This window comes from Suncus etruscus, chromosome 14 (assembly GCF_024139225.1).
Source record: "Suncus etruscus isolate mSunEtr1 chromosome 14, mSunEtr1.pri.cur, whole genome shotgun sequence".
Lineage (NCBI taxonomy): Eukaryota > Metazoa > Chordata > Mammalia > Eulipotyphla > Soricidae > Suncus > Suncus etruscus.
In genome coordinates, this window is record NC_064861.1 from 78,469,527 (window position 1) to 78,480,141 (window position 10,615).

The 10,615-nt window shown below is 40.6% G+C and overlaps 1 protein-coding gene across 1 annotated transcript in view; it reads left to right on the forward strand.

The window, feature by feature from the left end:
* The window catches only part of DPY19L3 (dpy-19 like C-mannosyltransferase 3), an 87,751-nt gene extending 79,688 nt beyond the window's left edge, over positions 1-8,063 (forward strand). The window contains exons 18-19 of the mRNA XM_049786231.1: positions 3,038-3,196; positions 6,215-8,063. Coding sequence (XP_049642188.1) covers positions 3,038-3,196; positions 6,215-6,376 — 321 coding nt within the window. The 3' untranslated portion in view covers positions 6,377-8,063. The remainder of the gene's footprint in view (positions 1-3,037; positions 3,197-6,214) is intronic.
* The last annotated feature ends 2,552 nt before the right edge of the window (positions 8,064-10,615 follow it).

Below are 10,615 nucleotides of genomic sequence, written 5' to 3' on the forward strand. Positions count from 1 at the left end.
CCTAGTGTCGATAGGAAAAAGATGGACAGACTAAACACCTTGCAGTATGGATTGAAAGAGAGAGAGAGAGAGAGAGAGAGAGAGAGAGAGAGTGTGTGTGTGTGTGTGAATAGATTATGTAACCACAGGACTCAAAATTCAAAAAATAAAAATAAAAATAAATAGTGAAGAAAATCCTGCCTACCCTTGTCTTTTTCCTCCCTCCTGGGTCTCCTCGCAGGAGGTAAATGGTATTACCACAGATTCCTGTGCCCTTCCACAAGTATTTCAGGCACATACAAATAATAATACATAGAATCTTATGAATATACATATAAATATTTATACTTTATTATCTCTGATAATATAAATGTGGGCATATGCAGGTAATTGAATTGTTTCCTTCCCCCTTAACCAAAGAAATCGTATACTACCTTTTGCTTGTTGTGGCACTTAATATATTTTAGAGATAATTCCATATCAAATACTTTCTAGTGCATTGACATTTTCCTTGATATTTATAAAAATTGCTTAATACTTTTTTGGGGGGGCATATCCGGTAACACTCAGGGGTTACTCCTGGCTTTGTGCTGAGAAATCGCTTCTGGCTTGGGAGACCATATGGGATGCTGGGGATCAAACTGAGGTCCGTCCTGGGTCAGCCGCGTGCAAGGCAAATGCCCTACCGCTGCGCCATTGCTCTGGCCCCAAAAGTTGCTTAATATTTTTATGTGGCTGTTGCATATTTTGTTTAGTCACTTTGATAGTTTCTCTGTTTCACAGTTATATAAACAAACTTGTTTTTTATAAACAAATTTATATAGGTGTGAAATTAGAGGTATGAAAGTGTTGGCCAAAGGTTCATTTGTCATTGAGGTAGTTAATTTTTAGGGATTTGGTGGGGGGAGTTGGTTTTGGGGCAACATCCGGCAGGTAGTGCTCAGGGCTTACTCTGTGCTCAGAGATCACTCCTGTGTGGTGCCAGGGTTGAACCAGTGTTGCTGCTTGCAATGCAAGCACCTTACTATTTTTCTGACCCTAGGTAGACTTTTGGTTTGGTTTGATTTGGGGCCATACCTGGTGGTGCTCAGGACTGGCTCTATATGCAGGGATCACTCCTGGTAGGCTTTAGGAACCATATAAGATTCTGGGGCTTGAACCAGGCAAGCCACAGGCAAGGCAAGCTACCCGTAGTACTGTCTCTAGCCCCCATTAAGTAATGTTTCATATAGAGTGTACCAACTTCTATTCCAGTCAATAATACCAAAGAGTTTCTGCTTCTTTTCTCTCTAAAGGGGTTTCAAATGTTTCCTGTTATTTTTTATTGGTCACTTTTAAAAAATATGGGTCACTTCATTTTTGGCCACACCCAACAGTGCTCTAGGGTTACTCCTAGCTCTGTACTCAGGAATCACTGTTGGCAGGCTTAGAGGACTATGGGGTCCTGGGCATCGAACCTGGGTCTGTCGCATGTTAGGCACGTGCCATATGCACGTGCTATCACTTCATTCCCTGTGGGTCACTTCTTAAAACCATTTGTTAAAGAAACTTATTTGGGGTAAGATCTGACTAATCTAAGAAAAATATTTTTTTACTAACTCCCCTGTTACATATGAGAATCATCTGAACTTAGAACTTAACAGTTCCTAATGTGGAAACTCTTTGATTGTCCTGTTTTTCTTTTTGCTGTTGTATTTTGGTTTGGAGGGACACACCTGGTAGCGTTCAGCGGTTACTCCTGGATCTGCACTCAGGAATTACTCCTGGTAAATTCAGGGGACCCTATGGGGTACCAAGGATCAGTCATAAGTAAGGCAAATGCCCTACCTACTGTACTACTGCTCCAGCTCCTGTTGTTTTTTTACCTAGATAGTTCCCTTTGGTTAACTAGAGAGAGAAACAAAGACTCACTAGACCCAGATCTTTGCAGGAAGGAGTAGGGTGGTTATACTCAGAAAGGTAAAAGAAGGACATATCAAATGCTCAAGGAGTCCTTCTGTGCCCAGTTACGACCTTTGAAATGTGTTGTCTTTGGTCTGAGACCTGGTGCTGGTCTAGAGTAACCTCCTATTGCAGCAGTGGAAGAAGCTGACATCCCAGTTTCACCCAGCTGAACAGACGTATTGAACTGGGCTCTCAGAACCCAGTCCCTGAACTCAGAAGCATTATCACTAGAAATTGTCAGAAAACCAGGAAGTAGCACTTCCTGTTACACCCTCTGATGCTGCATATAGCATAGCCTCTTCCAGTGCCCAAGCCCAAGACCCTGAACATTTGTGTCTTAAGTAAGAAAGGCTTACGACAATGGTGAACAGGAAGGTGTCACCTTCTACTGAACTGCCATTGCATGTTGAAAGCTGCTTTTGCTCCAGAAAGGAGAAGTGAGGAGATGGGAAAGAGACGTGTAGATTCTGGTCTAGCTGGGGACCCCCACAAGGGTCCTTCTCCCCAACTACCATTATCAGAAATGGAGTCCTCTTTCAAATATGTCTCTCAAAACTACCATGACACTTAATAAATACTTCTAGTGAAAAGATCCCTTTATTGGGTCTGTGGCTAACCCCAATTTAATCCTGGCATCCTGAGCACTGCCAGGAGTGACCCCTGAACCAAGTACCAGGAATAAGTCCTTAGCTCAGCATGGTATAACCCCAAAACAAACAACAATCCAATAAGCTTGATTAAAGGTCCCCTTACTAAGTTAGAGATTTAATCATTGTTTACCTTGCTGAACTACCCATAAATAACTGCCCCTACTGATAAGAAGATAGATTCCTAACATGACCTAAGATTTTAATTTCAAAGCTATTTGGTATCAAAATCAGTAGCTTTTGTGTACCTATTGCCCTCTTCCAAGACTAAGCAGCAGCATGGTCTTTTTGGAGAACACACACACACACACACACACGCGCATACACACACACACACACACCTTTTAGGTTTGCAAGAACAGAAGAGGTTGGTTCAGGGAGAGCAGGAACTAGGAATCTCAGTCTTAGAGTCAGTCTCTGCATCTGAGCATTATTTTGCCTTATTTCCTTCTTATTTCATTTTGAAGGTTTATCAGATATATGCCAAGAGGTCTCCTGAGGAAGTGCATGCTCTCCTAAGGTCCTTTGGTACTGATTATGTCATCCTGGAAGACAGCATCTGCTATGAGCGGAGACACCACCGGGGCTGCCGGCTGCGGGATCTACTAGACATAGCCAATGGACATGTAAGCACATGCCAGCGAGTGCCACGGAAGACAGAGATACACTTGACCCCTGAGTGTAAAATAAAATCCCAGAGTTGTGAGATCACCCACGCACCATACTCTTCCCCCACACGCAGATGGGTCTGAAGAAGCAGGATGGGGGGGGAAAGATTCATAAACCAAGCCAGTCAGGAAAGAGTCATTATAGTCAGTCTGCTTTTTGCCTCATGGCCTCTCTGCCAGAGCCAAAAGCTAGCACTGCTTCTTTCTTCATTAAACTAATACCCATCCCACCAGGTGAGGTAGGGTGGAGTAAGATCCAGGTGGGCTTTTACATACCAAAGGAAGAAGTTACAGGGGCTGGAACGGTGGTGCAAACAGTAGGGTATTTGCCTGCCTTGCATGCACTAAACTAGGATGGACTGTAGTTTGATCCCCTGGCATCCCATATGGTCCCCCAAGTAAGGATCAAATTTCGAGTGCTTAGCCAGGAGTAATTCCTAAGTGTCACCAGGTGTGGCCCAAAAAGCAAACACACACACACACACACACACACACACACACACACACACACACACGAAGAAGTTACAGGGAAAGAGGAAGATGGGGTAATGCCTTTGTTTTGGGTTAATTGCTGGGTGTCATCTTATACCTGATTAGTGTTAAAATTGGAAGGGGCAGATTGATAGGACAGTGAGTAGGGTGCTCGCTTGCTTTGCACTCCTCCAACCCAAGTTTGATCCCGCACATCCTATATGGCCCCTGAGCCCTCCTAGGAATGATTCCTGAGTGCAGAGCCAGGAGAAAGCCCTGAGCAAGGCTCTATGTAGCCAAAACCCTTCCCTCCCAAAACTAAGAGTTTGATACTTGAGATGTATGGAAACATATTAGGAATTGTCTCTCATTTTTGAAGACTCTTAGAGTGATGCTTTTCTGACTGCCACACAGGTTAGAATGAGAGGAAGGTCCTGGATGCCAAGTATCACATCAAGCTGTGGCTTTGTCTTTATTCGGTTTCCCTCATTAAGATTTGCATAACTATTTTATTTATTTGAGAATTATTGGTTTGGTTTGGTTTGGAGGCTGCACCTGGCTGTTGCTCAGAGATTACTCCTTGTGGGCTCAGGGGACAATACATGATACCACTTCTCAAACTCAGTTGGCAGCCTGCAAGGCAAGTGCTTTTCCAGCTGTACTGCTTCTCCAGCCCTACATAAGTGGACTTTAGCGGTTTTATATATTCCCAGCGTATTTCTTTTTTTTTTTTTTTTTTTTTTTGGTTTTTGGGCCACATCCGGCGGTGCTCAGGGGTTACTCCTGGCTGTCTGCTCAAAAATAGCTCCTGGCAGGCACGGGGGACCATATGGGACACCGGGATTCGAACCAACCACCTTTGGTCCTGGATCGGCTGCTTGCAAGGCAAACACCGCTGTGCTATCTCTCCGGGCCCCTTCCCAGCGTATTTCAAATGGACACTAGTGCAAGCATTGTTTTGTTGTACTTGGAAGTTGGCTTTCCAAACTTATAATTTCTCTATTTTTATTGTCCTTTTGACCTTACAGATGTGCTCCCTAGCTTCATTGGGGTAATCATTTTATCACATACAGGTATTTAGTTTCACCACTTTAAATGCATAACTCTTATTTATCAATTATGCCTCAGTTTAACTGGAGAGAGAAGAATATAAGAATCAGGATTTTTGCACAGGGAAAATTAAACAACTATAAAATTCTTGAATATGGTTAGATAAAGCCAGGCATTCACTTAGTTTTGGTTTGTAAATAACTTGTTAATCGAATTACCTAATTTGAGAATTTGCTTTGATTGCTGATTCTCTGCTTTTGGGTAGGGGGACATAACTGGAGGTGCTCTGGGGTTACTCCTGGCTCTCTGCTCAGAGATCTCTCTGACCATGCTCAGAGGACCATGTGGGATGCTGGAGATCAAACTTGGGTTGACCGCAGACAAGGCAAGCGCCTTCCTCACTGTACTACCTCTCTGGCTCCTGCATTTTTTTAATTAGTAAAACAGTATAGTGAATCCCTAAGATTCTGGAGAGCCCAATTCTGGCTAGCTTTGGCACTGAAGATTAACACTGACTTGCTCCTTTAGCCTTGGTTTATTCATTCTTTTGTTTGTTTGTTTGTTTTTGTTTTTGGGCCACATCTGGTAATGCTCAGGGGTTACTCCTGGCTATACGCTCAGAAGTCACTCCTGGCTTGGGGGACCACATGGGACGCCGGGGGATCGAACTGCGGTCTGTCCTCGGCTAGTGCTGGCAAGGCAGACACCTTACCTCTAGCGCCACCGCACCAGCCCCTGGTTTATTCTTTTGAAGGGGACAATACGAATTAGAAGGTCTAAGTTTTAATGCGTGGTTCTTTTTTGTTGTTGTTTTGTTTTGGGGGGAGCCATACCCCATGATGCTCAGAGCTTACTCCTGACTCTACACTCTAGGATCACTTCTAATAGGGTTATGGGACCATTTAGAGTGGCAGGGATCAAACCTGGGTTGGCCACATGCAAAGCAAGCACCCTACCTACTGTACCATCTCTCTCACTTGTTCCTGTTTTTATTGTCTCACAACTATGATGTTCTCCTGTTGTGTATGTAAACATTTTTATGAGATTACTATGATACTGACCCTACCCTGATCAGTGATTGTGCCCTACCCTAGGGTGTGACCTGACATTCTGCTCCCACCATTGGGTGGTATCTGCTCCCACCATTGGGTGGTTCCTGATTCGGGGGCATAAAAGCAAGGGTCTGTGGAAGGCTTTTTTCCTGGGGCCTATTCTTAGGCCTTTTGGCTTTGGCCTCTTCACGGAATAAAGAGTTATTTTCTTCGGAAGCCTGCCTGCCTGTTGGCTTTCTTCCCGCCGCATTCACCTCAGAACCACCGGCTGAACAGGGTAACAGAGCATGGTCCAGGCTGGAGGAGAAAGGCCTCATCCTCCATCCCTCCTTCAGTCAACCTCATCAGGGGCTGATTTGCAACATTCTCCCTTCACCAAATTGTTTTTTTCTTTTGGCTTTAGATGATGGATGGTCCAGGAGAGAATGATCCTGATTTGAAACTCGCAGGTCACCCACGGTTCTGCGAAGAGGTCAAAAGAAACCTGCCTCCTTACCTAGCATACTTCACTAGAGTCTTTCAGAACAAAACATTCCATGTTTACAAGCTCACTAGAAACAAGTGACAAGCTTTCTGTTCAATCTCTATTTTTGATACATAAAAAAGTCCATCAAACTCAAAAGATGTTTCATATGTAATTGAGCAGCCAGTACCTTAAAGCTGTGATATGAATAAGTTCTACAGATGTTTACACAACTATCATCTTCGAAAGTATCTATCTTGTCTTGTCTATAATGTCTTTGGCTTAAATGTACTTTACTCACACAAAGAGTGATCAAGAAGTTGGTTGGTCTGAAGAGCAATAAATATGTCATGGGTAGATTAAACACCACTATGCTGGAAATGCAAAGCCTGATCAGGACTTGAGATAATGTTCAGTTGACTTAAGGCAGGTATAGTTGAAGTGCATAAAAGGGGCACATAATTGGATTTTTTTAGTATTATTTCACTTGGTCTTAATGAAGACCAGTTGATGGCTTTTAAAAATCCTTTATCACCGAAAACTTTTATAATGTTTTCCAGTTTTCCTGCTTTTAATGGTAAAAAAAAATCATGTTAGCTCTTTGTATGTACTTAAAACTTTCGTGTTGTGTTTTGTCCAAAAAATAATGTGATCGCTTATATATTGTCACATGTTATGAGTATGTGTATACACGCATGTGTGTGCATGTTTGAATCCTGAACACAGAAAACTGTCACAAGTTCCATATTGTAAGTCTTAAAGGAATAGAAATGTAACATAGCAAGTGGAATTTGTTACCATTATTTTAAAACTTATTGATACTACGGTATTTAACGTATATCCTGCAAGTAAGATCCTTTACCTTATTTCTTATTTAGATTTACTGGGTTTGCAAAATTTTATAAACTTTTGTTGTTAGCCTTTGTATTTTTTACAGCCTAGAATCTTGCAAAGTCTGGATATTTTTAAAATGTTGTATCTTAACTAATTCACTAATACAGTATTTTTGGCAGAGAGCATTTTCATACCAAGTTTGATTTACGGTCTCCAATCTTACTGTGAGGGTCCTGGTAGCGTTATTTTTTTCCTTATTAAAGGTAACCAAGTGCCTCTAAGTCATGCTTATTTGTAAACAGTCAGATTATGTATATCTGCTTTAAAATTTTTTTGATAATTGATTTTATAATTAATTTCTAATGAAAAGGACATGTAAAAGTTGCTGATAAAAGCAAATTGTAAATTTAATTCAAGATGGCTAGTGGAATTAACTTTCTCCCCTATCCTTGCCAGTTGGAAATGATTTAAATGTTTCTCCTTGCCATTGCATTGAAGCAAATTACCATAGACATCAAGATGGATATATCACATATTCAAATAATTTGTTCTTCAGTTACTTCTTATTAATCAGCATTCAGAAAAAAATTTACACTGCATATTGGGCTCGAGGAAATTCACCCTTTATCAAAAATAAAAATGTTGATAGTAGGTGGGATATTAAATTATACAACTGAAACTCCTGAATTATATCTTTCCCATATCCCTTAATAAGGTTGGAGACCAATGCAGTTTAGGATAATACAATAATGAAACATTTTAATCAGCACTAAACTGTACTGAAACAGTCATGCTGCCTGGCTGCTGTAGCTGACAGCTCAGGTCAGTGCCTCCTTCAGAGAGTGCCTTACTCTGACGAGACCAAGCACATGTAAGGTACAACATGTCAAAGTAGGTCACTTCGTTTTTAAATCCTATGTGACCTTCTCAGATATATGTCAGTTATTTTAAATAGTTCTGTATGCACTAATTTAAGCACTTGGGAATACAAGAAATATATACTTAAATCTTTATGCTTACCCTTACCAATCAATGGCATATATTTAAAATACCATGATCTTTTTTATTTTTTCATAGTCTAGGTGCCATTGTTGCAAAAATATTTAGTGTTCAATCTTTGCTTAAAAAAATCTAAAGTGCCAAAACTATTTTGCAAGGTTGAATATTTTACAAGTCTCTTTCCAAGACACTGTGATCATGCATAGTAGACATTTTTATTTCCTGATGACCAAATCTCTCAATGAACCACATTAGATATTTTTCGTGCTCGTCAGTGGTCTGTTCTAGGACCTTCTCATGGAGTACAGAGAAGGAAAGTCTGAAAAGGCAACTGACTCTCACCATCCAAAACAGGTGACCCGTGGCCTAAGCTTTCTGCCACACAGATCTTATAGACTGTTTTGGTATTTGGCAGTAGCCACAACTGTGGCTATTTTGAGGGATCAGATAACTCCATTTTACTCCAGAGTTAGAATTTAAAAGAACCTCTTAAGTAAAATAAGTGCTCTTAATGAATTTCTGCTTACCTGAGTCACCAGATCCCTTGAACATCTCCATCCCTCTTGTAAGTTGACTGCTTCCCTCAGTCCCAGCCTCAGGCTTCCTCCTTGGCATTTTCTCACCTGTGTTCCCTATCTTGAGTTCTGAACACCAAATTTCTCTGAGTGTTGCTGCTTACTGTCAGTAGCCAAGTGAGCACAAATTTAGGAAATATAGATATGAAAATATTTCTATTAAAATTAACTTTGATTTCTTTAGAAAGATTTGATAAGGGATGAATTGTAACAGCAGAAATAGAATGTGTAGGAAAATTGTAAAATATTGGGAAAACAAAATCAAGAAAACTTTTGAGCTAAGATTTTTTTTTTTCATTTAAACTAGACTGATCAGGAGGTACCAAAAAATTTCCCTATCATGTTATTGGCATGAGACCTTACTCAAGGGAAAGATCTTGGCTTTCTATCAGGATTAGTAAATGAGTATATAAATAAATATTTAAAATGATGAGTCCCTTCTTGCTTTATGAAATGTTCAACTACTGATACTGATCACAGTGGTTAATAGAAGTTCTTTTTTGTTGTTGTTTTTGTTTTTTGTTTTGTTTTTGTTTTTAGGTCACACCCGGCAATGCTCAGGGGTTATTCCTGGCTCTATGCTCAGAAATCAGCCCCAGCAGGCTTGGGGGACAATATGGGATGCCGGGATTCGAACCAGCGACCTTCCACATGCAAGGCAAACGCCTTACTGCGGTGCTATCTCTCTGGCCCCAGTTAATAGAAGTTCTAACAGAAAAGTTTAAGTCATTTAATTATAAACTTATTTTAAAAATCAAAATTTATTTCAGATATGTTAGTCAGGAGCAAAATTATTGTTCCCTTGAAAATTATTGTTTCCTTGAAAAAAAAATTTTTTTTTTCTAATTTGTTCCTGTAGTTTATTTCAGATTTTAAAGGGCCTGGCCAAGAGCCCTCCCCTGAGTCTGAAGGGGAAGAGTTGGGTCACAGGGCGGTGAGAGGTGAAATCCAAGGGGCATTCTTGAGCTGGCAAGGAAACACAACTGCCAGAGAAGTTCCAAAATTTCAGGGTCTCTAGCGCCACCTCGCCAGCCCCAAGAGTTGCTATCCCATTTCTATTGTTTGCCAGGTGTCAATTCAATTAAAATCAATAAAATCAATAAAAATCCACATGGCATTCTCGCTTCACCCTCTAGCGCCACCTCGCTGGCCCCAAGAGTTGATATTCCATTTCTATTGTTTGCCAGGTGTCCCAAGGTTAGTAAAAAGAATTAGAATTAAATTCAATTAAAATCAATAAAAATCCACATGGCATTCTCGCTTCACCCCGTGGCTCCGGTGGGGTCGGTAATTATTTTTTTAACTTTGATTAAATTTAAGTGTGTGTGTATGATAAAAAGAACATGTAGATCACTTTATCTGGTTTGGATCTTCACAACAAGACATATCTGATTCCACATGGACTTTGTATAAGATAAACAAATTTATCAGATCTTTGACCCAAATCTAACTGACATTGAAGCATTTCATGTTTGGGGACCAAAACAATAGCACACTAGGTAGGGCGTTTGCCTTACACACAGCTGACCCAGGTTCGATTCCCAATAGCCCATATGGTCCCCTGAACCTGCCAGGAGTGATTCCTGAGTGCAGAGCCAGGGAGTAATCTCTGAGCACCATTAGGTGTGGCCAAAAATTAATTAAGTATTTCATGTCTTAAGTTGTATTTAAGCTTTGGCATTTATGGAAGATTTAAATGTTCTTGGATCATGTATCTTGGTTAATATGCTCCCAAATTCTTTATATATGACAATCTTTGGGCCTGGAAGAGAGGCTTGTCTGTTTATGAGGAAAGGCTTTTACAGTGAGAGTAGCTTACTTTCTTGTGGCAACTGATTTTCTGTATTTAACATCCTAAGGGCAGATCTTACAAAGAGCTTTTATAATTTGTTGTACTGATTGTATGGAGATTGTATTACTTAAATAAAGCTCT